Source organism: Colletotrichum aenigma (assembly GCF_013390185.1).
Source record: "Colletotrichum aenigma strain Cg56 chromosome Unknown KSG_Cg56_contig01, whole genome shotgun sequence".
Taxonomy (NCBI): domain Eukaryota; kingdom Fungi; phylum Ascomycota; class Sordariomycetes; order Glomerellales; family Glomerellaceae; genus Colletotrichum; species Colletotrichum aenigma.
This window is the reverse complement of record NW_023500907.1, coordinates 5,083,123-5,110,800: the sequence shown is the minus strand read 5'-3', so window position 1 is coordinate 5,110,800 and position 27,678 is coordinate 5,083,123. Positions and strand designations below refer to the sequence as shown.

Here is a 27,678-nt window from a genome sequence, read left to right as displayed (position 1 = left end):
CGGATGGCCTGTGGAGAGGAGCGTCAGAACCATTCATCCAACAAGAAACGCCATGAAAGCAGCTGCAACAAGTGCAAGACCATCACTGCGCAGCAAGTGAGTGTCACTCCTGCCACTAAGAGCCACGGCATCAACCATGCGGGGCCCACAACCTTCAACTCAGGAACCGCAATGTTCGAGGCAGAGCCCAACGACTATGCTGTCGAACTCAGTCAAAAGCTCTTCGATGTGTTTTGGTGGACTTATGAGAGCCTAAACCCAGTCTATGAAGCTGAGCAATAGAACAACGAATCACCTCACTAAATGATTGCGTACGTGGCCCCAACATGGGAACGTGGCAGTTGCTAAAAGTTGTTATAGATGACTATGATACACAAGTGCATTGTGGAATACCGGGAGGGTTGGGAGGTTGGAAGGCGGAGTGTGGTGATGTTTACATTCTAGATTGCGGCATTGCCTATTATTGCCGCCATGACTAGCCCCAATTCTCATTTTCAGCGAGCAATCGCAAGTGTTCAGAACTTAAGCCTTGATCTTGGTGAACTAAATTTATATGCAATTCTTGCAGGCCACTAGTTCAGTGCCGACTCATTCAGACAGGCGAGGGAAATGCAATGCTAACTTAGTGCCCGTCTTTAGCTTCTCCCAATGGGCCGGGAGTCGTGTGGGTCAGTTGGGACCGACTCCGTCAGGTGGATCCAGCTGAACTCCGGTGCTCCAGACGGGATGGACTGTTGAGGGGCCCGACGTACAAGGCGGGAGGTTCGGGAATACTAAAACGCAGATATCATTTGACCCTTAGATACAGCTGTTTGTTTGCAAGTCGGATTTACTAACAAGAGTCCCCGAACTTCGCAGAGGTGCATGCTTAAGGCTGCCTGCCCGAGGACAGCCGGTAAGGCGGGCAAGCAGAGTAATCAACTGAGCAACATAAAGTTCCTTCTCTTTTTTATTTTTAGTCTCCGTCCCTGAGATTCCTATGTATCATGGCCCTTAATTGTACTCGCTCTTATTTATTTTATTTTTTCCTCTGCAAGAAAAACCTTTTTCCTTCGCGAGCTGCGGTGACCAGAGGCCACAGCGCGTGGTCGTGCTCCACCCCGACTTACACCGTTGCCCCGCTTGCCTTCCTGTCACCATCACATCCAGACAAGCACCTTCCAACTCACCTCACTCAAACAGCCGTCACCATAAATCCAATCCAAACACGACCAAAAAAAATCTGTTCCACTTCTTCCATCGGGCTAAAGACAGACCAAACCGTAAGTAGGGTTTTGTGATTCGCTTCACAACATATTCTCTTTTATCTTCACTGTCTAACCAAGTGACAGATACGTCATGCCTTCCCAAAAGGCACAATCCGACCTTCCCGCCTTCGAGCCCAGAAAGCGCCATCGTGGCCGTTGCTTGTTCCCGGACGATTCTGACTTGTTCCCAGACGACTCAGACGGCGATGGTTCCGACGTCACTCACAAAAAAGCCCGCCGCGATGAGGCTGGCGACGAGGAGCATCAGACTGGCGCCGAAAAACTGCCAGCAGCCTTGGAAGGCAGAAAGGTACAGGGAGAGGAGCAGCAGCAAGAAGCGGCAGTCGACCTTGTTGATGATGCTGATGACAGAGCCTCCATGGTCCAGAGGCTTTGCACGGGCATTGATAGACAGCTACACGCTCTCAATGAAAACCTGAGCAACCCAGAGTCGACGCTCATAACCACGTTGTCCAACGCGGCAACAACGGCTGTGAGGCAATCTTTGGTGGATTCGCCGGTAAAGAAAATCGAACAGGAGATTTACCAGTGCAAGCAGCTCCTGGTGAGGAAGCAGCAGAATCTCGACGAGCTCCACAGAAACAGCCAACAAGAGCAACACGAGCAGGCCGATGCCCTTCGGCGTGAACAAACTAAGGTTGCTGGGCTCTCTAAGCAACTGCAAGACGAGAAAAACAAGCTTGCCGACGTCTCTTGCAGCCTTCAGGCTGAGCAGACCAAAGTTGCTGAGCTCTCTGCCAGTCTCCAGGCTGAGCGGGTTATGTGCACTGAGCTCTCAGACGCACTTCGAGAAGAGCAGAAGAAAAGTTCCAAACTTTCGAGGGATCTCGCAGCGAAGCGGAGAAAAAGTGCCAAAGACGTGGAGTGGAATATCAATGTTCTCAGGAGCAACTTGGGCAAGATCAACTTCAAGCGAAGCCATCCAAACGAAAGGGATTCAAAATCCAAGTCACGTCTGATCAGCACTATCGCCAAGCCTCTGCTTACGCAAGTGGGTACCGACTTGCTCGATTTCTTCTTGCATTACAGTGAACCAGGCGTCATCTACTGCTTCACTCATGCGGTCACTGACGAAGATCAAAAGTCGCCCCCTTTCAAATATGGGCAGTGCCCTCTTCATCTCGCGGGTGAGAGGATTGATGACTGCATAACTGTTTTGTGTCAGGAAGATGCTGTCGCAGACAAGAGCTTCATCTTCCTCAGACTTGACATCGCAGTCGAAATGACGGGGGGTAGGATGGTCTCTCTCTCGCCATAGTCGGGGACTGACTGCGGGGGTCGTGTAGTTGTATGAATACATCATCGTTGCAGTTCTAAATGTTTTGTTACCTTTGATCCTAGTGACGTGACCCGTTGATGTGCCGGTGAGGTTTTGCTGGTGGCTAGCTCCAGCGTAGTCAAGCAGCTCGCTGCTCATAATGGCAACGCAAATCGTCGGCTTCTTACCTAAATACCGTTAACTCACATTTTACTGCAATCTGAGAGAATATTTACGAATACTCAATGATGTCTCAGATGCCTTGTACGTACTTTAAGCGTCGCCGAGCCGAAGTTGAAGAGGCCTTACCTGGGTGATTCCCCATTTATGTAGATAGGGAATGCCTGTTTCATCTCGCATCATTCACACAGATAAGTACAGGCCCACGGTGTATTCCAAGTAGTTAGTGTTCTTCATCAAAAACACCTCTCATCGGGCCCTGGCAGACCACACATCGTTCCCGTGGGTCGATGCTACTCTAATCTAAGATAATGTTCAGATATCTCTGTTGAGATAGCAGATGCTCTTGAAGTTCGAGATTCTGCCGGCTGTATGTCGGTCATGCCGCTGTGTTTCACGGTCCATGTTATCACGAAAGGTTGAGACTGAAGGCCTATCATCACAGGTGGAATGCGAAAGCTTGAACTGGAGACACTCGTTCACGTAACACCGTAGTCCAGACTTCAAGTCCATCAAAAGTCCATCAATCAATCGTACAAATCTTACTGACTGACAAAACCTTGATCTATGTCTTTGTGACTTGACCAGTAGACACCAACGGAATGGCGGAATTGGCCATGCGCTCTCCCGCGACGAGCCCCTAATGAGACACCAGCTCGATTTAGGCTGTTGAACCGCCCGCTTTTCCTGGACATCTTGCCGGCAACTGAGTTGTGAGTTTTCTGAAGAAACCCCACAGCACTTTCAACGCCCTAATCGATATCACTCGAGCTTGGCTCGTCCTTGGTGTCCGGCTCGTCCTTGATGTCAGGCTCATCCTTGATACCAGATTCATTCTCTGCAGCCGAAGAGTTGCAAGAGACCGCAGCCATACCCATGCCAGGAACCTTAGAAGGCTGCTCTATCGACGTGCGGGCGCTTTTCGCCGGGCGCTCGCTTTCCTCTGTACTTAGAGACCGGTCTCTCTTCGTGTCGTCACCAAGACAACCATCCAGGTATGCCTGTGCTGCGGCAAAACCTCTCTCGTACGCAGGTCTAGTAGCCTTGCGGTCTTCACGGAGTTTCCGCACGCTGGCTCTCTCTTCCAGGCTCAATGGAAACCAGTTGGCTTTGGTCTCGTGGTAGTAAAGAGCATACGTGTAACCAGGCTCGCCGATCTTCCAGTCCGACTCGCTGTAGGCCTCCTCATCCGATGGGAAATTGTCTGAACCGGTTTCGTGGAAAGATCTGATGCGATCCATTCCATCCTTGCCTTCGGCCCGTTGCCTGACAGCCATAGCCAACACGTACCGATATGGTCCCTTAAGTGGATGATGCCGACCATACGGCAGGACCATCTTGAAAGTCAGAAAATCCATCAGGTTGAACTTGTCGTTCGCAGACGGCGTAAATCTGACTCTGATAATCGGCGGGGCGTAGGTAAAGATGAAGCTTATGGTGCCGTCGTCGGTAGGTCCACAAGGCCTTCTGATTGCGGCCGGGACGTCGAATCCGGTCATCCCCTGCGCTTCGTTGTCGATGATGATGACGTGCTCTTTGGAGTTCAACTTCACCTCTTGCCATGGGTCCTCCTCCTTCTCTTTGGTCATCTTGACAAAGAGGTTGAATTGCCCACGAGCCCATATGGTTTCGGCGAGCTTGTCGCACTGCTCCAGGTAGGCGAATGAGAGGTCGCGTTCGGCAGTCTCTCTGGATACGATCTGGTGTTTGATTAGATTGTTCCTCAGGTCCTCGAAGTCGCTGGGGTAGCAGAGGGGCGCAGTCTCCCATGACAGCTGCAGCAGCGGGTTGTCTTCTTCGTCTTTCTGTCGGAGCGGGTCGTTGTAGGCCACCTCATCCTTTAACAACCAAGAGTTGAAGTGTCTGATGATTACCATGAGGCAAGAGACACCCGAGAACCCCGCTGGCGTGTTAATGGGCCAAATGTGAAAGAGGGGTCCGCGCCAAGCATTGGTGTTGGTGCCGTGCTTCTTGCGAACATCGCCATCCTCCCTTTCGACTATCAAGGTAAACGGTGTCTTATACTGGGAGGACATTTTGCGCGAGGTTGGTCGTGTCGTGTGAGTTTGTTGTGTAGTCCGTGTCTGAGAAGGCAGCAGCCCTTGAGAGAGGTTGCAGGTGTGTGAGTTTCGACAATAAAAGTGAAAGGTTGTGAGATGAGCAGCTCTGGCGGCAGTGAGGGCGGGCCTGGCGAGAAAATTTTGGTCTGAAATTGTGCAAGTCGACACATACGCCCACAATGGAAACTACCAGCAGGTAGTGGAATGTGGCATTCACCGATGTTTCAAGATCTAGACTTCCAAAAAACAAGAAATAAAAGATAAGGAGAGGAAATTTTTTTGCGCGAGCTGCGGCGACCACAGGTCACGGCGCGTCGTCGCGGACTTGTCTTCCACACCGACTTACACCGGCGCTTCACTTACGTTTTCCCTCCTTCCCCTTCGTCGTACTTTCTCTCCATCACCCACCCATTCTTCCGGGCCATTTGCCGTCCGGGTGCTTCAAATAGGACTTTGAAGGACCTCCATAAGCATATACCCGAGAGAAAGATGAGTGAAGTACTCAAGGAGCTGCGGGATTGCGCCTTCTCGGCAACGATCACTCTATAGCTGAGTGATCTGCAATCCTGCCGGGCTCAAGCATACCACGAGATAGATTCTAATGATGCACCCAGACCTGGAGAGCGAGCGAACGACGACGATGATGACGACGATAACGATCGGAACAACAGCAGCAGCGACGGGCTATTGGGCAGACTGTCCATGATGCGCCTTCCTAGTGGATCCGTCGATGGAATTAGCAGCTGTAGACTTTCTTTCAATATTTTACGTCAATTGGACTTTCGCGAATCTTGATCTTATCTATCAGGTCATGTAGATGCGGAAGTCCCATGTGATCCCGAATTACCTCCCGCTGAAGAGGACCAAGGACGGGAAAGGCCCCATGCCCAAGAGCTGGCAGGTGGTTTCCGTCTCGAAGTGAACCTAACTCACTGCTTCGTCATGCCGCTGCGTAGGATGCAATCGGAGAAGAAAGAGCATGTTTCTTCGTGCAGCTCCCTCCAACGCACGCAGGTGAATCTTTCCGCGCACTACCGCCTTGGCCTACTTTTCTCTCCACTTCACCGTGGACGACATAGAACAATTCAACTTCAGCTCTCTCCGTGGCTCGTCTTTCACACTTTATCACAGCACCTCTTGCACCCCTGCTATCATCAAAGTCTACGCATACTCTATATAGCAGTCTTCCATCTCTCTGTATTCAGTTTTCGGCGTGCCTTTTCGTTGAAGCAAACAAACCGCGCTCAAGATGTCCTCCACCAGCAATACCTACCCCAGCCGTTCCTACAGCGGCAGTAACAACACAGTAGATGAGAAATAATACTGGGTCTGCTCCTATCCCTGAGCCTGGCTCTGCTCCTATGCCCGGGCCTGGGTCTGGTATCAGCAGACACAATGCCTTCACTCCAAAAACCCCTGCTGGAAAACGTAGCTCTGGTGCTCACCCGAAGCTCACTACCGCTACCGCTGTGGAGGCGTTGGGACTGGGTGATCCAAAAGACACAAATGAGCCTCAAGTGCAAGAGGACACAGAAGTGCAAGATGAACCTGTGCATAAGGTATGTCATTCACATTAATCAAGACAGACAAGGAATCAATGGAAGATGCAACAAACCTCGAGACTCGGCGTTTGGCCTCCTTCTGCTTTCCTTCTTGCGGCTGGTCTATATCGTTGACTGATGTGCTACTCTCAGACTTCGGGGGTCTAGAAGACCATTGAAGAGTTTCCGCCACCAACATGGTCGAAATATACTTAGCTACATCTCCGTCAAACAACACCGCTCGTCCTACGGTATCCCTTCCTGGGCTGTAAGGCCGACTCATTTTCTGCAGTATCTCGGAGACAGCCAATACGGAAAACCCTTTTCTGTGAGGAACGGCGGCCACTCTGATTCATTCCTTGAAACACTCTGACAAGTCTACCACTGCAGATTCCGAAGCATGCCGCTTTGATTATACTATGGCACTGGATTCTACCACCGACCGGCTGCTTTGCGGCCTGATATGTTCGAAATCCATACATTGGTCGATCTGCGTGTCGTGCTAAGCATGTACGAGTCCTGCGCAAATGCAATGGTACTATTCCGGAAAACCTGGCCCAATTGGATTTGGACAAGGTCATCAGGGAGATATTCATCAGCGTACATCATTGAGAAGCGTTGCTCTACCATGCGTGTCTACGAAGTAGATTCGGCCAGTTCAAATCTTCGTGTGAAGAATTCAGGTCCAATCATTCGCTTCCCTGCGGATGAAGCGAGGGTGACCAGAAGCAGGCGCCAAGGTCACCTATCGGCCGCTGTTTGTTTGTCATCGAGGTAGAGCAGCGCATGTCGCAGCTCGGCTCCTTGACAAACATGCAGCTTTCATTGACTCTTTCGTTGGCTTACCACCGTGCTCACATGCATTCAAGTGTCGGAAGAATGAATAGGCCTGAGATTAAATCTAGCCATGGCCGCCTCCCTGCCGCAAAAGGACTCTCCGGTCTCCTCTGTTCCGGCTACTTCCTGACGAGTGGGATGGCTCATCAGACGAGCCAGCCTGAAGACGATGCGACTCTTCGATACTTTGTCTGTTCTCGGAGCGATGATCGTCGTTGTGAAAGCTACGAGTTCTCGGCCCTACAATGCTGGCTTATCACCAACTCCGCCTCCAAGACTTGAAGCCAGAGACAGCCTTACCAGTAGACCGACCAATGTTTGCGGCTACTACACTCTAGAGGAAGACAAATGTTTCAACTCTCTCGCTCCTAATGACTTGAACTATGGGCTGACTAGTTCACAGTAATTAGAACACACCAATGTCCGCCGAATGAGGCTTGCAAGATATCTGACGGGTTCATCGGCTGCAACAATATCGCGTATTCGGTGTGCGCGAACGCACGGGAGATCCAGGGTTGTCAATCTGGGAAGACAGTCGGCGCCGGCACACTTTGTTGGTAAGTTTGAGAAAGTTGGCTCCTCAACCCATTCACGAACTAACAGTGATAGTCGCGAAACTTCCGGCTGGGTGCCGGCATGCCAGACATATGTCCGAGACGATGCCGAACTGGGAATCAAGAAGATGTATGGATGCCGCGATGTTGCGCTCGCCTGGGATAAGACGGTCACCTTGCACTGGGCAACGAGTTTACTGGTTCAGATAGACTCTATCACCCTACCTGCGCCATTTACGACAACCACCGGAAGCATCTTGGTTGCTGGATCTTCTATCGAGGCCCGCACATCTGAAGCTCCGGCGATATCTTCCCCTATAACAGAACCTGCGCCTACTTTGCCCTCTGCTTCGGAATCTTCTGACACAAGCAACGAAAACTCGTCTTCTTCACAAGCTGGGGTCATTGTGGGAGGTGTCATAGGTGGTATTGCCATTGTAGGCGCCATCTCGTGCTTCGTCCTTTGGCTTCTTGTCCGGCGACGTCGAAGTCTGGAAGGAAAGATAGAGACAGTGGGCAGACGGCTTGAGACACCGATGGCTGAGCTTCAGGGGGACGAGCCTGATGCTTCTGAGAACAGAGAGCAGGGTGAGTATCGGCCTACGGCGTTAGTACCTCCGGCACCGCCAGAGTCGCCGGTCATCAGAGTGTCGGCGCCGAGGATTTCGACCGCTTCGGTATGTAAGGCGCCGTCAGGCAATCAGCTTGGTAGCCCAGCTACGCCGGCAGAGCTGGATTCGTAGGTTCGCATATGGGTAGCACAGGCCGGCGTTTGGTACGAGAGTATTGGTAGAGATAATGTTAATAGGCTCAATAACTCGATCTCACTTGATGACTAGGGTGCTGGTTGCCAAACAAACGTGGCAGCGGATTTGGGTTCTCGCTTGAAGACAAAGAGTCCGCCCCTGTTAGCATCGCGAACGTGGCAAACAACACCACCGGACCATGGTTCATCCATGCAAGGGCCAAGAAGATCTCTGGGCACGATCACTGATGGTCATTTGAAAACAGGGCGTCTCGAATGCCATCATCAAAGAAACGAACTCGAGGGACACAAGGTTTGGTCATTCGAGAATTGTCAGGCCGAGTAAAATGTCTCGACAAACACTCAAAAGAGGATGTTAAATCGAAGCCCTCCTCGGCGGGAGGACAAACACTCGCCCTTGGACCGTCTCTTTCATTAACTTCGCCACTGAGCCGAGACGTGCCAAAGGGTGACGATGAGAGTCTCTCCGCTTATAACTTCTGAAAGTCCCCTTTCTCGAAGCATACCATTGCTTTATCCGGTGATGAGCCAACCTGCCTTGAGTCCCACCCTTCCTCGTTCTAATTGAGCAGGCCAATCAAGACGAGATGGAAAGTCCAGAGAATATGGTTGGACATCAACGGCCGGCCACCCCTCCTAAGACTACTTGCAGAGTTCCTAATTCGAACAACACCATCTACCACGACGGCGGGAGTAGCAGGCAAGACGCTTTCGAGAACAAGAAAAACAGACACGATGGTCCGAATAACAGCAAAGACCGCCAAACTCGGAATGAACGAACCAGAAATTTGAGCCACCAGCGCGAGCACAAGCTAGTCAGGAACATCCGTCCAATTGAGAAGGGTAACGGGCTTCAGGATGACGGCAAGTGGAAAGGCCCCCTTGGCAGCGTTCACAGTCGTGGCGACCATCTCGATCGGCCGAAAAGAACTCAAGCACGAAGATCCAGATATCTTGCTACCGGCATACAACCAGAGCCAACATCAGCACCTAGCCTAGAGTTGAGGGCCATTTTGATTCGCCATCACGAAACTCTCGGGCCAGACACCTGCGGGTTCTTCACTGTGAGCCATAATCATGGTATAGCTCAGCTTTCCACATTTCAAGATATTGAAACTAACAAACTGCTTCATAAAGATCTGATGACTCGCGTATGCGATGACATTGCATCCGACTGCTCGGCCTGGGGTTCATGGCTGGGGTGTGGATATAGACCATACACAACTTGCCTAGGGGGCGCTGCCCCTGAATGCGCGGCCGGTAAGACTATCGGAAGTCAGACTTTGTGTTGGTACGCCACGATGCCTTTCCCTTTGCTCACTTGATACTGACATTCATATGAAGCACCTCAGCTTCCGGATGGCTTCCAGAATGCCAGACCTTTCTCAGGGATGATGGTGGTTTGGGCACCAAAACGCTCTTAGGTTGCCGAAACGACAACGTGGTATGGGACGCGACTGTTTGGCTGCACACAGCAGCAATGGAGGCTTTGGGGAGCACTGAAGTACCAGCAACGACTTCAGTGGCGTCTTCAGTCGTTCTATCTTCTAGTTCTCTGATCTTGAGCAGTCCAACTGCCCCGTTGACGCCCATCGGTCAGGCGAGCAGTGGCAGCTCCCCGACCCCGGTAGGCCCTATTGTCGGCGGCGTTCTCGGTGGCCTCGCTATTCTTGCTATTGCCGGTTGCATCGTAGTCTGGCTTATTGTGCAAAAGAAACGCGGAACATCACGGCCATTCAGGAGGTCGACAGTCGTCCAGGAGCTCCAGGGAAATCACAGCCCTCACCACCAACCACAAACCGAAGGCTGGTACGGGCAGTCAAAGAGCAATCCTGCGTCACCTACTTCTCCCGCAGATACCCCGATAGCCAAAGAAATTTACGAGGCTCCTGTGGTGGAGAAGCCGGTGCAGCTCCCCGCGACGGTCAATGCCGTGGGCAGCCCGAGCAAGCCGGCAGAACTCGGATGATGGTTTTTGGCATGGCTAAGAAGGATCAAGTTTGATCTGGCAGTTTCGACAGAAGTTTGGAGGTAATTCTCAATTTTGTATGGCCTTTCAGTTGTTCATAGTAAATGAAGAGTAGTTTAATGCGCAATATCGCGAAGGGTCATTCAAATCACGATCAGCTTCAAGTCAGGCCAAGACACTCAATCAGCCTCGGGACGCCACAAAGTGCCGGAAATGGGTCGAATCAAAACAGATCTGCATGGTCAGTATTTGAGCCGGCGCCGAATTGGCTTTATGTGCCTGAGACATATAAATACGCTGTGTGGCACAGATCCTTGCGACGTTTAGAAAGCTGCTGTTTTGGCCTCTCCCTCGCGAACTAGCCAAGACCTTTTCTCCCTTGGAGGCGAGATAACTTCAGAGAAAATATAGTATTTTATTTCAATCGTAATTACAACAATTCAATATCGAAACAATTCAACATGAGAATTAGCCAACTTATCAAGCCCGTTTATCTCAACTTCCTCACAAGATTTGCTCATGTCTTGAGGACTGCCTTGGCATCTGTATCAGCCTGCGTCGTCTTTGACTTTCACGAAGGCCCTTTTAGTAGCATGAGCGTCTAAAATGTCTAGGCCTCATTAGATGGCATGGAACTTACTCTACCCGAGGTATGTTGCCCCATTCCTCGTCATCGGCCACCCAATGTCAGAGGCAGATATTTAGGATGGGACGCTGAGTGTCACATGGGATTTCAGTGCCTCTTCTTGAGTTCTCTCCAACTATTCCATCTGCAATTGAACAACATATGTATGCATTGTCTCCCAGGGTCGTGGCCATTCTGTCAAAGTTGCCGTGATCTATATCCGTCAGTCCAACGCAGTCCCTCAACTGTGAACCGAATGATGCGTCTGTATCTACTTCTTGTACTTCCCACCGGTGCCGTCTGTCTCTTGCAGCCCGGAAAGCGGATGGACGTTGCAAACCCATTGCCGGCCCGCCGCACACCCATCGGCGATGGCTTTGGATTCGTTAAGAGGGCGTCGCCCGCTCCGACTGCACCGCCAAGAATACGATTCAGAAATGCGCATCTCGACCGGCGAGCATCTGAGAATACCTGCGGATTCCTAGTGAACTCGGCAGAAAGTTAGTGGTGCTTTTCCAAGATTCTTCGTCACAGGTGCCCTTCTGACGCAGTAGCAGCCGAGCCTCAAGCACTATTCTGCCCAAGTACGACCTGCATGACCTCAGGATCATACATTGGATGTTCTCCTCAACCATATACTGCTTGCTATGATGGAAGTGCAGGGATATGTCGAACCGGTACACTAGGCCCTGGGACTCGATGCTGGTATGCCTTCCTTGGCGATGCTTTTTTATACAGGACGAAAGAAAAGCCGGACCGAATACCACTCTGGGCTTCGATGTGACTAATACTCGAATCCGTAGTACCGCGAGCACCAGCGGATGGCAACCCCAGTGCGTTAATTGGCGGATGGAGAATCCTGATGGCGAGATGACCTATATTGGATGCTACAATACCATGCTGTCGGGATTGAATACGAACAGCATATTCCTAGTCACAGATACAAGCCTCCTGCCATGGCTGTTACCCCCGCCTTCTACCACAGAAACATCCCCCTCGACCGATAGTACAAGTTCACCCACCGATTCGGCCAAGTCCTCGCCGGAAACTACCTTCACGGGTCTTCCAGATTCAACCGTATCTTTTTCATTAGGTGCACCATCAGAGACTGGCGGTCCAGCTCCCGTGGGACCGCCGATCGGTGCCATTATTGGCGGTATTGTTGGTGGCATTGCTGTTATTGCGCTCATTGTGTTCGCTGTAGTTTGGTTTACGATGTATAGAAAGAGGAGGCCCGTACGCAACAATGGAATCCAGTCACCGGCGGCACCACATAAACAGCCGGGGATTGTTGTTCAAGTCCATCCTATTCCACCTCCAGCACATCAAAAGCAGCCGCGATATCAAGCTCAAGCTCAACAGCAACGACATGGCCATGACCACAAATCCAAGGTCTACTACCAACAACATCCGCTTGCGGTTTCCTCGAAGCCACCATCGTAGCGAATCAGCTTCGAATGTTGGTGGGAACAGTTTGATTGTTGGAATACCTGGTCAGAGACTCCGAAGTTGCTCGAGGGGGGGGACTAAGTTTTATACTGTTGAAGGTCGAAAGCCACGAGATCGATTCATTCGTTCAACTTATCTCGTCGAACCCTCAAACCCCTTTACAAGCACGCAGGTATGTCTTTGGGGGCAGCGTCACACAGCGTCACACAAGATGGAAAGTTGATTAGAGTCGGACGCTAGCTTAGACCAGGGGCGGGTAGGTCGCGACGGCGGCTATGTCTCGGTCGTCAGCCGCGATCCTTCACTCACTGGCCTCGGAAGTCCCCGCCATCAAAGGGAACGACTTGGCGGTGAAATCCTCGCCACGTTTGAGCCTCTTTGACCAATCTGCCATCGGTCCGTTTTGACCTCAGATTCCTTGTTCCTTGTATGTGAGTGGCTATTGAGGCTTAGATCAGGTCAGACTCTTCTGCAATAAGAAACAACATGTCCAATGAAGGCGCACCGGTGACCACGCTAAGTCGCTTGTACCTCGACTATTTTGATCACCAAAACACAGATGGAAAATCCTGGGTTGCCTAGCATCTTTTCAAGTTGAATCTGCACAGATCTCATACTCTCCAAACGAATGTCTAAAGCTGCTCGACATGAGGCTTCAGTAGTAAAGAGATTAGCCAATTCAACAAATTCGGGATGCTCACAAACTCCCTTGAACGTTTTTTTCCAGGGAATGACAATCGCGACTTAAACATAACCCCCTTGAGCTAGCGCTGCCGCTGACGTCTGAAGCATGGATCTCGCGTTCGCCCTAAATATATCAGGCTTACAAGCCAAGCCACCTCTCCAATTTTCTCGGCAAACCACGGACGCCGTTGCATGAGACCAGGCTACAGTTCATCATAGGGCATTGTCGATCCATCGCTACAGTGCCTCTTTTGACGGGCCATTGGCCGATCAACAATACGCCTGTGCTGATGGTTACACTGACCTGCAATTCCTTCGTCTTACTGCGCCACCCGCCTGAGACGCTGCAGAACGTGAGATTTGGAGAGATAAAAAACTCATTATCCCTTTTACCCAGACTTTTGAAAGTTTTGGCCAGTCTTCCCACAGAGGCCGTCATCCACGATTTCATGCCAGGCCATCGATCTTGATTTGCGACATCGGCTTAGCAAATTGATAATTCGAGATGCGAAATGCGACGTTGCTTGCGGCCGCCGGCCAAATTTCAATGGCCATGGCAGCAGGGTCTTTGGCTGGAAACGACCGATTTGCGCGGCAAACAGTCGCGGCGGGGGACAAAGGCTACGGCTACGATGTGGGACCGCTGGCGCCGGCGCCGACACCCGACCCCGCCCGGGGACTATGGGGCCGAATGCCGGACCTGGCCGGCCGTGCTGAGTCGCTTGGGCCTAATACCTGTGGAATTGTCACCAACGGACCAGACAGTGAGTCGATTCTTTCCATAATGTAGAATATGTTCCATAATGCTAATCGTCGGAGGTCCCTTTCCCATCTCCTGCCCCAATAATCCCTGTCAAACGAATGGCAACTTTATGGGGTGCGCTTCACGACCCTATTCCAGATGCTTCCTCAGCTCGGCGTCACAATGTCAACAGTCTTCGCTACCACCTGGCGTCTTATGCTGGTGAGTCATGTGTTGTTTTTCAACCAACCGTCTACTGACACGAGGCAGCACGCGAACCGCGAACGGCTGGATACCCCGTTGCGCAACCTACTTAAAAGATGCCGGCAGATTGGATTTTAGAACACGATTGACGTGTGCGCACTCCAGCTTGAGCGGGACCCTGACGATGACGATGATCGCAGCCACCGATGAGGCGGGCTTCTTCAGCAGCGGCGGTACAGTGACAGGGACGGATCCCATACCGACGGACTCCTCCCCAAGCGAGACATCTCCTCCTTCAGGCGGTGGCTCTTCTTCGAATACGGGCGCAATTGTGGGTGGTGTTGTGGGTGGTGTCGCTGTGGTGGCCATCGCAGCCTGCGTCATTGTTTGGCTGGTCGTGCGAAAGAGGCGGGAAGCCAGGAGCAAGACTCCGCCACCTCCGGGGCAAGAGCCTTATTTGAGCCCTGGCCAGAGCCATGCTCCGTCTTCGAGCCCGCAGTACCATTACGCGGGGACCGAACAGCAGTACAAGTACCAGGCGGTGCCTCCCGTTTATCCGCCTGCCCCGGTGATCCACGAGGCACCCGGGGACACCCAACCTAATAATAGCACCCCTCGTGCGGAACTGGAAGATAGACAGGTTGGGAGAGATTAGGCGAGATATTTTGAGCATGTGTGGCGTTTGATGGATTTGGGAAACGACTACAGGACATAGGCATCTTGGCGTCACCGGCTGGCAGCATTTCTTCAGCGGCAATACCATTGTTTCGCGCAACTTGCATAGATTTGAGAGACAAAGAAACACGCGTAATCAATAAGTGTCAAAAGTCTTCTGTTCAACTCTAGTTTCTGTGGGATTGAACACGTTTATCATGACGGTTCATCTTGTCCATGTTGAGTAATTCTGAAATCACGAGTCCCGGCATCTCGATGCGCGTTTTAGGGTGTCATGACTTCGAAACGTCTTCAGAAGGAATAAGAAATTTTGAACGACCGTTGGGTGAGGCACAGGAGGCACAGAACCTAAAAAGGGTATCAGTCCCCGTGGTTATCATTGGGTCTGTTGGTTGTTCACAATTCCCCCGTGTTTGCACCCTCCAGTTCCAAACAGTGCTGTTGCCTTATGCGACTTGACCGCAATTTCAATATGCTCTTCGGAGATTAAACATATCATTTTGCGGATTGCTTTAAGGAGAAGTGGTGCAGCCTCATGGTTTCGTCGCTTCCCATCGCAGATATTCTTTTCACAACAGACTTGACCAAAGTTGACCAAGGTACAGAATGCGTCAACATTCCAACATTGAGCCCCCAGCTAAGATAAGCAAAGACAACTTTTTGGCATTTCTGCCACATTTAATACTACGGCCGCAAGCTTTAAGCTGAAGGCTGTGCTGCAGCCAACTCATCGCACCCCGGCAGTATCGTCAGAGAGTCCCAACCATCATTTGACCGTCCAACAACCAACGAGACCAGGATCAGTTGCGGGCCTGGCTGAAAACGAAACGATTTCCGCACATGGAAAACTCCCGACATGTTGGTACACGTTCAAGGGTAAAAAAGGACCGGGCATGATTGGAGAGTTGTCGCGTTGGATATCCTTGATATATACAAGGCCACACCAGCCCCCAACATCATCAAAATTCTCCCCAACCGCGGACCGCCAAGACTCGCTCATTCAGGTCAGTATCTGGCGAGGCGTTCTCAAGAGAACCTGCAGACGCAAGATGCGACCCTCTCCGAGCCTGCTGCTGGCTTTCATCAGCGCATGCTGTACAACCTCAGCCAACCCGCTGCAGAACAGCCGACATAAACAACACGCGCCTCCGCGTCGCACGTCTCCCGCAGAAGTATTCCGGTCCACCGAGGACACCGCGCCGGTCCCGACACCAGCTCCCAAGCTTCGTTACCGAAACGCAAAGATTGAGCCTCGATCAAAGGGCCCAGATACGTGTGGATTCTGGTCTTCTTATGGAGAAAGTCAGTGACGACTCGTGACGCGAAGATTGTTCCCAACACTGACTCCTTCCTAGCCGATTGGCAGACTCTGGTATGCAACACTGCGGCATCGTGTCAGACGTCAGGGACCGTTTTTGGATGCCGCGACGAGCCATACACGGGATGCATAGACGCGAGCAGCCCGTCAAGCTTGAAATCTTTGTGCGGGAACGATGAATCTTACGACGGGAATATTTGCTGGTAAGTTGGACTAAAATTTCCGGCGGCCTCTTTACCCAAGTATTGCCGTGATAACTGATGCTAATGGGAGGTGCAAGCGTAACGGTTGCTGAGCCGACATGTTTCATGTTCGTTCAGAATTACGGATTATCGAGTACGGTCACAAATCACAGATGCTGGCAAAGCATGTTTGGGCAATGGAACGCCCAGTACCTCGACACAACTACAGGCTCGGTTGCGATCACCTCGATTGTGATAACGAGGACTGCCCTGGTGTTAAAGACCCTATCATCAACTGCATCCTCAGCAGCGGAAGCTGCATCAGAATCATCTTCTTCAGGCGGTTCAGGCGTGTCAGGAGGCGCCGTCTCGACGACTGGTGCCATCGTGGGTGGTGTTGTCAGCGGCGTCGCCGTGATCGCCATCGCAGTCTGCGTTATCGTCTGGCTCATACTCAGACATAAGAGACAACGCAAGGAAGAATATGCGCATCCCATGACACCGGGTCCTCTAGAGCAATTCTCTATGCAGCCGTACGTCGCCTCCCCCGGTTCCGGTACGCCACGCTATCTGAGCGGGTTCTACGAGCCAGAAAAATACCAGCCCGTGCCGATTATCGACCCAACTTCTAGTGAGGCGCGGGGATCGCCGAGCATCAGCCATAGCAGGGTCAATGATAATGACAACGGCGATCGAATTGAGCTCGCATCATGAGACTTTGATGATAGGTGTGCATATATATTGGAACGAAGACGTCGTTATCAGGCGATGGGGGATGATATCAGCTGGGACAGCTGGCCATGTTGTCTGGGATTGATAAAAGATACCATTTATTTTCATAGAAGTGAACTGTTATTGAACTCAACTTGAAGCTACAATCGCTCAAACCATGCTTGAAATTTCAAGCCATGGTAAGCACAAGAATCCTCCATAACTCGGTCTCGTGACACGACCTGGTGGCGGAAAGCCGCCGAGGGATCACAGAGGAGTCGGGCAGTCCGACTCTTACACCTTGGCAGCCTTGCCATGGCAGACAAGTGAGAAACCCAATTGGATGGCTGTCCCGTAACTTGAGAGACATAATGGCACGCAGTGCGACCGGAAGTAAAACAGACAACGCCCAGGTTGCACGAGGGCTGCGAGACATTGAGGGGAAGAATGCATCCTTCCGCCCAGAGGGACAGATAAGCAGGCGAAATGCCATGTTGGCACTCTATTTGAAGTCTTTATTGTTCCATAATTTCGTGTTCCGTGTTGACGTACGATGTCCTCGGCAGACACTTACAACATCAAAGTCAAGATGCACCGCCTCTCTCGCCTTCTCCTTTCAGGGCTGAGAGCCCTCAACCCGCAATGCCCGCTGCATCCTAGGGTCAATCCATCTTACAATTCGAGTTATCGGACAACAAATCAGCGTTCAAAGGGCAAATACGTCGTTCAACCCGCAACTCGAAGCCAGAACCGCGCCCGAGCCCGAGAAAATAGCATCGACTCGAGCATCGAGCTCGCTCCCCTACTCCCCCTTGAGTTTGTCTAAACTTAGGGAAAATGTCGAGGTAGTGGAAAACTAGAGTGTTTACGAAGAAAGATAGGGGGCTAGGAGATCTATATTTGTGATATGTTGTCTCATGGATAACCCCGAGAAATAAGGCACAACAGGTCTATGAGGGTTATTTGGTGACAACTAGACGGCGAGGCTTTGTATGAAATCTCTCGTATCATGTTACTACTACAATCTGTTGTCTCTCATTGTTGGTTCAGTATGCCTTGCGACTATATTCGAGGGTCGTCACAGCTTAGATAGAGACGAATAAAGTCGTAGGATTGTAGCCTGCGAATCACCAACAACAGACTCATGAGGTTTCATCCAAAGTGAGGCTTTTGGACCGATTGCTCATTGTTTAATTCTTTCTCTGCCATTGTGCTCTTCTATACTCCCTTGACAACTCTGACGACCTCATTCTTTCATCTTCTCCCGCGAGACATTCAGGCTCATCCGAAGCCTTTCGAAATGGCTCAGGCAATCGTGATTCCATGGAACAACTCTAATGTAACACATCTTCGCCCAGCGTGGGTGCTCACCATTAAGGAGATAGCTGGCTGATTGAGACCAGCGTTGCCGCGCGCTATCTGGGACGTTGGGAGCAGAGCAAAAGATACCACAGCCCCTTCGTCGCCCTTCAACGTCGGTGGCCACTGTTCCCCCTGGCGTGTTGATATATACCTGTACATAATACGCTGTTGTCGTATTGTTCATCGAGATAATCTACAAACTGGGCCCTCATTATGCGCGAGTCCATCTCGCAACTTGTTTCCCATACACCGTGGATGAAGACGATGATTTCTCGTTGGAGAGGCAAATTGAACCAAAGAACCATCCTATTATATAATAACTATCTAGAGTGGCATCGCGCTCTGACTCTTTCCGAATCGGACTACTTATAACGCCCAGCCCAAGGCTCTAATGAAAACCACCCATTTGACGACATTCTAAGAAGTCAGACACATTCCATGAAGGTCTTGATAAGAAAGAGAAGCAAGGCCGAGGAAGTCTCCAGTAAGATGGTTTTATACTCTATCATGCCATCATCATAAATAGAGAGACCTCCCAAAGGCTTGATATTTTTGTTGTCCATCTCAAAATCAACATCGGCATTGAAAACGAAGATTCTATAGCCAGCCCCTGATAAACTTGTCACATTGCTTGCTTGGGATAGTTACGACAAATACGGACCGGACGAACGTACACCTCTTGGACAACCCGACTGAGGCGGTGACATTGCGCTACAAGCCGTCCTCGTAGAGATAAGATATGTATTGAATGCCTCCCTGCAATTAGTTTGGTAACGATAGACGACAATAGCTCGGTTATACTGTTTGTTGGTAGCTTTTGACCATGCATGCAAGGCGGGCTTCACAACTCGATCAGATATCCTCAGCAAACGTGAGGACCAGACGTCCGCGGATAGGATATGCGCGTATACGCCAATGAATATGATGCCACCAACAAGAAGAGTGACAGGCAGATAGGGAGGAACGGTCCAAAAATGACGAGCATCGCCCAATTGAGCCATCACCAAGTCCAGTTTCATTGTCGAAGTCTGGCACTTAAAATCACAAGGACAGGGCCTGCATCAATACATCGCAGGATGGCGAGACTCGTACAACGACTACAAGCGTGCTTGATGCCAGCAAAGATCGAAGTCAAACACATGGCCAAATTGCTTCAACGTCGACAGTCCAAGCGGACGTCGACATAAAACTCCCGAAACGACGCAGTAGGGCCTTGGCAGCCCCAAAGTCGCCTCCAAAGAGAGCATTCAAAGGAGCTATTGCTCACCACGAGCGCCTCACCCGTCGTAGTGCAGAATCGACTTGGCATCCCGTCTTGGCACGAACGCTTACAATCTCCAAGAACTCGTTGGAGAAATCTCTTCCGCACCGTTGAAGACACACACTGACCATCCTCATACTCGCTTGCACGCGGGTCAGACGTGGCACTCTAGCTCTGTAACGTTGAAGACAACCTCTTCACCTGAAAGATAACGACATAGCTGATAAGTGAGATAAAAGCTGAGGTTAACCCAAGACAGCTTGTGCCGACCAAGCTTTGGCCGAGCCGGAGAGCGAGGCCGTCTCCCGTTCGGTGACTGGCCTGTGAGAAGTGATAGGCTGTCGGCCACCTGGGACGGCCGAGGGAAGAATGCCAGTCAGCACGACGGAGGCAGACTCTCTGAGACAGGTCTGCATGATGGTTCTAGGCACGCATGCGAGTAGGCGCGCCAAGCAACAGCAGCGGCCGAGATCTCCTTTTACCAAGAAACCGTACGACGATTGTCGACGCGTCAAATATAGTTGGCGGCGAAAGGACTATCGATATCGAACCAAAATGCACACCTCCAGAGCCGCCCGCAGCTTCACCGCTCGTTTATCCCGGTCAGGTCTGGGACCCTTTCGGCGGCGAGCGGCGAGCCCTAGGCGAGCGACCATCCTGCCAAACGTCTGGACCGGGGAAAGAGCACGAGAGGATACGGAGCTGTACATAATCGCAGTAGGGCTGACTAGTGAGTTCCGATGAACACATCAGGTACCCGTGGGGTGCTGCGGGCACTAGGTAGGGGTCGACGCTGGCTACCATATGTCCATGCATCGCGAAGTTGCACCAAACGTTGCAAATGGTCAGCGGCAGCCACGTGTGGAGAGCCGTTTGAGCCAATCCGCAGACGCTATAGACTATGCTGCACAGCAGTTTCCCAACGGAAAAAAAAAAACCAAAGCGACTGGGGGCTCACGGGCGGCTTTTTGGTCAAGCCAAAGAAATTCAAGGTCGATATCTAGCCGTCGGCCAGGCATGTGCTTGCTAGGGTTCGGTTGGTTGTTCCGTGGGCAGCCGCAGACGGGAAGGGTGTAACTGACACTGGCGTACCCAGCACGCCAGATTGCTGGGAAGCGAACGAGCCACTGAGCTGCGAGCTTGTTTGCACGAAGGCCACCGAGACGGATGGCTGTTTTTGATATCGCATCACCGCCAATTTGTCCATCAACCACGGCGGGATGAACAAAGCATCTGCCCTAGGTGGTGCTGGCGTTTGTGACGTCGAAACATCCGGGATCCCTCGTTCGCACAGGAGGAACATCGGCATGAATAGGGATGGTTTCAACAGGGCCACATCCTACCCGAAGTCTGCATGCTCGCTCTCGCGTCAGTGGAGCGGCTTGAGCGGATGGACGATAATGCAAACCAACGAGCGGGATGGGAGAGCAGACGAAGAGGAAACGGCGGCGAACAGGGCGGCGTCGCGTAATAGAATGAGCAATGACAAAAATCGAAAAGCTCTTGGCACCAATACGGGCGCATCCTGTGCACAACCTCTGGCACCCCGCGCACCTAGGCCCGAGATGGAGCGAGTTGCGGCCGGAGGACCTTCGGTTGAAGGTGGAATTCCATGTATTTCGGACGCTTCCCCCGGTTTTCAGTTCTCCGAGTGGACAGGGGCACCGGCAGGGCCAAGCATCTCTCAGCGCTGCGGCGCACCTGCCATTTGCAGGGCAGGCAATGGAATTACCGCTTGCGGACTTTCGGACAGACGGCGAGGGGCCCCGTGTTCCATTGGCGTGAGGTTGGAGTTGTGAAGCCAAGCCAAGCCCAGCCAGCCTGGAGCCGGACAGGAGGAGGAGCGGTTGGAGGCAGCGAGGTCCGCAAGTAGGAGGCCGCCAGCTGCAGCTATCCCATGCTTTCTTGCTATTGTCCTGCAGACGGGTGCAGATACCCCAACCCAACCTCACACTCAGGGCCATCAGCGGCGGCGGCACCAGCAGCAGGAGGGTGTGCCGCAGGAAGCTCTGACCTCTTGGGGCCGTTTGACAGCTCGCAACTAGGCACAGCAGCTGTAGCTTGGAGGCGCACAAGAGAGCTCCCCGGCGCCAATATGCTGATGCTCATCGGCAGGTGATCTGAGCCAGACGACACATGGGAGATGGGAGATGGGCATCAGAGGTGTGCGGAGCCCCAGTCGAAATTGAGAGTTAAGGAGCGAGCGAATAGGGAGCCTGGTCAGTTGCGCCAGACTCAAGAGGCACGCAAACACACACACACACACACACACACACACACACACACAATGTAGCGGGCGCCGCCGCATCGGAAAAAGCGTGTCGTGTCGACGAGTCGAGTTGATTTGCGTCAAGGAAAGAGGGGTTGAAAGACATGGACGGGAAATGCCTCATAGCGGAAAGCAACTGCAAGAGTGGAGTGGCATAGGCGTGTGTTTCTGATCTGGTGGCAGGATCATGTCTGTTGAGTCTGATGGACGTCGGTCGGCTCGCACTGCAAGTTGCAGTCCACAACTGAGGCCAGGATATGTGAGGGGAAAGTACCGCCCTAGCGAAATCAAGCTGGACTGTCGGCAGCGAACTGATGTGGCCGTACCGGCAATCTGGGACGGATGCTGGCATGTTCGTCTTGTGTTCCCATTGTCTCTGTCGGCCGCATGTCCGGCTAATACAGAGCGCGCGGGCGGGGCACCACTGCATGCAACTGAGGGATGGGATGGATGAACGACAGCCTGGTGGTGTAGTCAATGAGTACTGCTTCGCCAAAGTACTTTGCTTCGCTGGACAACGAACATAGTGCATCCATGGCAGAAGGGCGTTGAGCTCGCAGCGAGTCTAGCGTTTGGCCAGAGGCTTCTTTGTCCGCGGCTGTTGCAGTCGAGTCATTATATTACTGCGGTGCAGCCTCCCGTGTTAGTCTGCATATGGCAGGGCCGGAATTGTTGACTTGGGGGGCCCGGCTCAGATGTCTCAAGTCCCCCGACGCAAGGCGGGAGCGATCGAGACATAGAGGCAAACGTCGGATGGGCGACGAGGTGTCGAACTTGGTTGGCGAGGCGCGGGTGGTGATGCCGTTGCGGAAGCCGGCGAGACGGCGCAAGTGGACAACTCGACAGCGGCGGCAAGCACGGAGTGGTGATGTGCAAAACGGAAGACGATGAGCTCATTGCTGAGATGATGGCAGAGAAAGCAGGGAGCGGATGCCAAGAAACGTTGCACAAGTACATGGGGGCTCCATGGTTGCGTTGTCGGGCAGTTGAGACAATCCCGAATTTCTCCTAGTGTCGAGAGTCACACGACCTGGGATGAGGAGGTGACTACTGAAGCTGAGTGATGGATGGATGGGAGAGGATCTGAAATGCGGTGCAGGGCAGGGGCAAGGGCAGAAGGAAAAAGACGAGGAGCGTGGGATTGGACGATGAAGAAGCGTGTCTGTGCTGTGTGCTGCGTGCAGCAGGATGGGACAAGAGGGGACCTGACCTGAAGAGAATGGAAGCCCTCGCTCGACTCCATACAAAGACACAACACCTGCAGTCGAGTCGATGATTCGGAGGTTGCGCTGAGTGCGAGGCGGAAGAGCTGTTACTGCTGGCACGGAATTGATCAAGATCCATCCAACCAGTGACAGATGGAAAGAAAGGCACAAGAAAAGAGGAGAGGAGACTGACTCTGGTGACGGGGCCGATGAAGAATGGAGACAAGAAAGTCTCAAGGCTTAGCCTGTGATTCGGTACCGCAAGCCGGCTTGGTATTTTGGACAGCAGGTGCGACCCCAACAGCGACAGCGGCAGCGGCAGCGGCAGCGACAGCGACGGCGAGGGCAGCTGCAAGTATTCGACGGGCACCTGCAAGTATTCGACGGGCACCTGCAAACGTCATCGCCTTGCGCAAACACTGTGCGGGGGAAGGTGCGGCTAATACAGCTTGACAGTACGGCGCTTGCCGCGATACTGGGCGCCTGCAGGAAAGAAGACATCCCTCTCAGTCACAATTTGGCCTCCAGATGCAGTTGCCAGTTCAGTTGGGGGGTTTTTGGAGGTACCTGCCCTACAAAGTTGCGACCCAGTTCTTTCCGTCCCAGAACTGGACCCGTACCCAGAACCCACGCCAGACCCAGACCCAGACCCGCCAGACTCGGTAGGACTTTACCTTCCTTGACATGCAATTCTCTCCGGTTTTCGTTTGCTGGCCCGAGGTCATTCGCCTCTCTCCCTTTTTTTTCTTTTTTTCTTTTTTTTTTTTCTTTTCCCTCGCGCTTTTTTTCGTTGACCAAATTTTCAACCTCGCACAAAACCCCGATGGCCCGAAATGAGCCCGGGAGTCTTGAGGGGCGCGAGAGGGATAAAAAATCACCAGAGACCGGCAGAGATCGCCCACAAATCCCAGCCCTCGGTGGCCACTGGTTAGCAGCACCGCGAAACACACACGGAACACGCGAGAGAGAGCTGAGGGTGTTGTCTCTCTCATCTGGGCTGTACTCTGTCAGAAGCTACCTGCCACACCTGCCTGTCCAGCTGCCACAAGCCAAAAGCAAACGGCCGCACGCTCCCTGTTGGCTGCTGTCTGCTGTATGCTGTGCCACGCTATGAGGTCGTCCAAGACTTTTCCAAGCCCTGAAAAGACACACAGTCCGCAGGCAGGCCCTTGTGCACCTTGCGCGGCCTGCAGACCCTGTTCTTGGCTTTTTCTCAAACCAAAAGACTTTCCGCTGAAGGGCGGCGATGGTGGACTGTGAACTGTGGGTGCCACGGCACGGCGCACCAGTAACCACGCACCAGCGACCGGCGGCACACCGGGCTGCCCCTCCATCGTTGGTCGTTGGCCCGGCTCGCATCTGAAATCTCGCGCCTGGATGCAGCCAGCCAGCCCACTGCCGTTCGCGAAGCCGCTTTTCTCTTTGCAGATTCAGGCTTGGCTGTCCGATTCGATGCCGCAGCCCACTCTTTCTTGAGCACCAGCCCTGCCTGCCTGCCTGCTTTACCACCACGTATTTGTCCATGTCATCGATCAAACCGCACGCCATCCTCCGACCATCCTGGCGAGAAGAAGAAGCTTGATATCCTTTGACACATGCCCCGATACCCCGATACCCCGATACCCCGATACCCCGATACCCCGATACCCCGGACACCTCATCACCGCTAATCATTGCTGTACCAGCCATCCTCTGCCGCGATTTGCCTGCCAGGTGCACCCAGGGCAGCGCGGGACAGGCCCGGGCAAGCACGGCAAAACCGCAAACCCCAACCTTTGACGCTGTCGACCTGTGATGCCAAGTGGCACGCACGCTACGTTCCTTCACTACAACGGGAAAATGATGGGCTGCATGTACGTGCTGGCTGGCTGACTTGCCTGCCGTTCCCGGGGCTTCCCCGAAACAGGCTCAAGGTGAGGAGGGCAAGAGGAATGATGGATGCAATTCTACGTAATGACACGACTACCATCGCCACATGCCGACGACATCCGCTGCTGCCACAGCCTTTCATTCTGGCAAGTTTTTGGCTTACCTTGCTCAGCGCGCCCAGCGAATGCTGCTGCTTATGTCATGGACGGAAGACTCGCTACCTCCACCAGAGAACCTGTCGCAGGCCGCGGGCTCACCTCAACAATGGGCCGCGGGCATCACCGTGGAACAAGTCTACGTAAGTTGCCCTGCGTTTTGAGTACTCAAGACGCGGAGTAAACACACTGAGACCGAGCCACCGACTCCATCGTGTGTGTCAGAGTGGTCGGCCGGAGGTATTGATTACATGGCGAGTACGGAAGACTGACAATCTCGAGAGTAATAGTTCATCAAACCTAGGCAAAGACGGATACCTCTGTTAGGTAAGAGGTCGTGCAGGCCGGCGTGTACCTGGCCTGCCCCAGACCGAAATGCGCAACCCGTCTCCATCCAATGCCTTTCCGGCTCCCGACTCGCCAGTCGGCGGACTTTGTTGCCATTGAGGTGAGGGACCTGCGACTCCATCACCCCGTCTCTGTGCCTCGACTAGTCAGTCTGCGCTGGTGCGCTGCGCGTCTTGCAGGTCGTTTTCCTCTTGCCGCCTTTTCTCGTCCGTCATCCACGGGTGGCCCAAATGCATGTATCATGTATCGTTGAGCTATACGAAAAGCTGTCCAATATCCAGCGACCTCGCCCAACCGGCCGTTCATTCTTCTTACCCTAACCTAACCTAACCTAACCTTATTGTTCTTGTCCCTCCCACGCTGGTCCACTCGTCTCAGGCCTGTAGCAGCAGCTACGTTATTGCTGCTGCATCTGGTGCCTGCTTCCCGCTCAGTATCCGCCCAGCGGCTGGGGGTGACTGTGGTTCTGGGACTGGATGTTGCGTTGCGTTGCGTTGCGATTGATGGCGGGCAGAGGGAAAAACAAACATTGAGTTTTGTCCATGTATCCGTACATGTCGACTACCTTTGGCAAGTTAAATTACACTGCCTCTATTCGGTTGACTCTGGCTCGTTTCCACCTTTGTCCGCGGCGGTACCTAATCACAGCCTTTTTCTCCTTTCAGATAGTCCCATCAGTCTTGGCTTTCTGCCCTTTCCCGCACCCCTGACCACTGCCTCGAATCCTTCAATCAGACTCCCCCATTCGTACGGAGGCTCCCCGACGAAGCGGGAAACGAATACGCCACGCTCGATAAAGAGGTAGCGACGGTCACAATACCAGCGACAGTACTTTGGCAGATTTTTCTATTGTACTTGTAGCATCCTTCCTCCAGCCACCACCCTGGTGGAAAATACCTCTATTGTCTCTTACACGCGGGTGCGGCATCTCGCAACGACCGCTTACAAGCGCATTTGGATGCCATCTCCCCACACCGAGGGCCGGCAAGGAGTGCGGCACCAATCAGCCGCCTTGTCTTTTCGTCAGTGACTACCTGGTATCCTTCCCAACCTCTGAGAACTCCCACAACCACGTCGTCATCCGCAACACACAACCGCTGGGGAACTTCACACAGGTCCCGTTTTCTTGCCTCGGGACATCGCACCCTGCAGATTCCGCGCTTCTTTGCCCTCGCAGCGCTCACTGGTCTGCTACCAACGCCTTCGCCGACCTTCCAGGAACTACAGAACACTAACTTGGTATCTGACGAACAAACGGAACGAACCAAGGACCGACCAACGGCAACAATAGTCACACCGACCACACTTCTTCCAGGCCCGTCTGCAGACTTCACTTCATCCATCCAACAAACCTACCACCTCTCGTGGGGTTGCTGACATATCGAATCTCTGGCGGTGACCAAGCCTTTTCAGCCCTCCTCCCTGGAACACCTTATTGTTCCTGCCCCAGGTCTATCCCCTGGAAAGGTCACCTTTACCACATCAAGAGACCCGGACTACACCTCACGCTTCGCTTACACCGCCCGCCCGCGGCCTTTTTTTTCTCTCTTCCCTCTTAGCAAAAGCGCAAAAGCTCCAGAAGCGGACACCACCATACCACGAGCAAAAGGGTCGCCATCGAGGGACACCAACCACAACAGGAGCTACCGCCCATCAGCTGCGAGCAATAGTGCGCGCACCGCCAGGGCACCTCACCTCAGGTACCTGTGCCAGTACAGGTACCTCAGTCGACCTGTCCCAGGCCGGTGGAGGCAGCAGACCACACCTCACCTCTCCAGTTGCGCTGTGCAGTACGGATACACTGCATTTCTCAACTGTACCAAGCTGCAGCCTGCAGGGCAATCCAATCTTCCTTTCGTTGCCCCACCACGCCCACTCGTCGGCCCTACCTACTTTACCTCAAAAGACGCTACACATCCTGCGCTACTTACACCACAGGCCACCCGCCGCCGTCGCAACCTGCCCACCTGCTGATTTAATTTTTTTTCTCGAATCTGTTTTTTATTTCTCGCTGTCGCCAGTCGTCGCCGCTCCCACCACCCTTGGGGCCTGCCCGCACCGCTGCACGCTGCACGCTGCCCACTACCACCACAACAGGACCACGCCAGACCGCTACTGGACCGCCCGCCGACTCTCCTGGGCCAGGCTCGCTCACTCTCCGACCGCTTCTCGACCCTTTTTTACCC

The 27,678-nt window shown here is 52.8% G+C and overlaps 7 protein-coding genes across 7 annotated transcripts; 6 read left to right on the top strand and 1 right to left on the bottom strand.

Annotated features, from left to right (window-relative positions):
* Positions 1 to 1,338: 1,338 nt before the first annotated feature.
* Positions 1,339 to 2,562, top strand: CGCA056_v001349 (uncharacterized protein; the record flags this gene model as incomplete). Its single annotated transcript, XM_037316609.1, has 2 exons — positions 1,339 to 2,500; positions 2,555 to 2,562. The coding sequence occupies 2 exons, from the start codon at positions 1,339 to 1,341 to the stop codon at positions 2,560 to 2,562; spliced, it is 1,170 nt and encodes a 389-aa protein (XP_037184531.1).
* An 896-nt stretch (positions 2,563 to 3,458) lies between these two features.
* CGCA056_v001348 (uncharacterized protein) lies at positions 3,459 to 4,742 on the bottom strand (the record flags this gene model as incomplete). Its single annotated transcript, XM_037316608.1, has 1 exon — positions 3,459 to 4,742. One exon carries the CDS (start codon positions 4,740 to 4,742, stop codon positions 3,459 to 3,461), a length of 1,284 nt encoding a protein of 427 aa, XP_037184532.1.
* A 2,607-nt stretch (positions 4,743 to 7,349) lies between these two features.
* On the top strand, positions 7,350 to 8,441 carry CGCA056_v001347 (uncharacterized protein; the record flags this gene model as incomplete). The annotated part of the gene is made up of 3 exons (XM_037316607.1): positions 7,350 to 7,494; positions 7,548 to 7,701; positions 7,754 to 8,441. 3 exons carry the CDS (start codon positions 7,350 to 7,352, stop codon positions 8,439 to 8,441), a joined length of 987 nt encoding a protein of 328 aa, XP_037185482.1.
* A 1,503-nt stretch (positions 8,442 to 9,944) lies between these two features.
* CGCA056_v001346 (uncharacterized protein) lies at positions 9,945 to 10,433 on the top strand (the record flags this gene model as incomplete). The annotated part of the gene is made up of 1 exon (XM_037316606.1): positions 9,945 to 10,433. The coding sequence occupies one exon, from the start codon at positions 9,945 to 9,947 to the stop codon at positions 10,431 to 10,433; it is 489 nt and encodes a 162-aa protein (XP_037184534.1).
* A 1,994-nt stretch (positions 10,434 to 12,427) lies between these two features.
* CGCA056_v001345 (uncharacterized protein) lies at positions 12,428 to 12,734 on the top strand (the record flags this gene model as incomplete). Its single annotated transcript, XM_037316605.1, has 2 exons — positions 12,428 to 12,538; positions 12,606 to 12,734. 2 exons carry the CDS (start codon positions 12,428 to 12,430, stop codon positions 12,732 to 12,734), a joined length of 240 nt encoding a protein of 79 aa, XP_037184535.1.
* Positions 12,735 to 14,116: 1,382 nt separating this feature from the next.
* Positions 14,117 to 14,792, top strand: CGCA056_v001344 (uncharacterized protein; the record flags this gene model as incomplete). Its single annotated transcript, XM_037316604.1, has 3 exons — positions 14,117 to 14,155; positions 14,204 to 14,232; positions 14,303 to 14,792. 3 exons carry the CDS (start codon positions 14,117 to 14,119, stop codon positions 14,790 to 14,792), a joined length of 558 nt encoding a protein of 185 aa, XP_037184536.1.
* A 1,069-nt stretch (positions 14,793 to 15,861) lies between these two features.
* Positions 15,862 to 17,026, top strand: CGCA056_v001343 (uncharacterized protein; the record flags this gene model as incomplete). The annotated part of the gene is made up of 3 exons (XM_037316603.1): positions 15,862 to 16,114; positions 16,168 to 16,333; positions 16,411 to 17,026. The coding sequence occupies 3 exons, from the start codon at positions 15,862 to 15,864 to the stop codon at positions 17,024 to 17,026; spliced, it is 1,035 nt and encodes a 344-aa protein (XP_037185484.1).
* Positions 17,027 to 27,678: the final 10,652 nt, after the last annotated feature.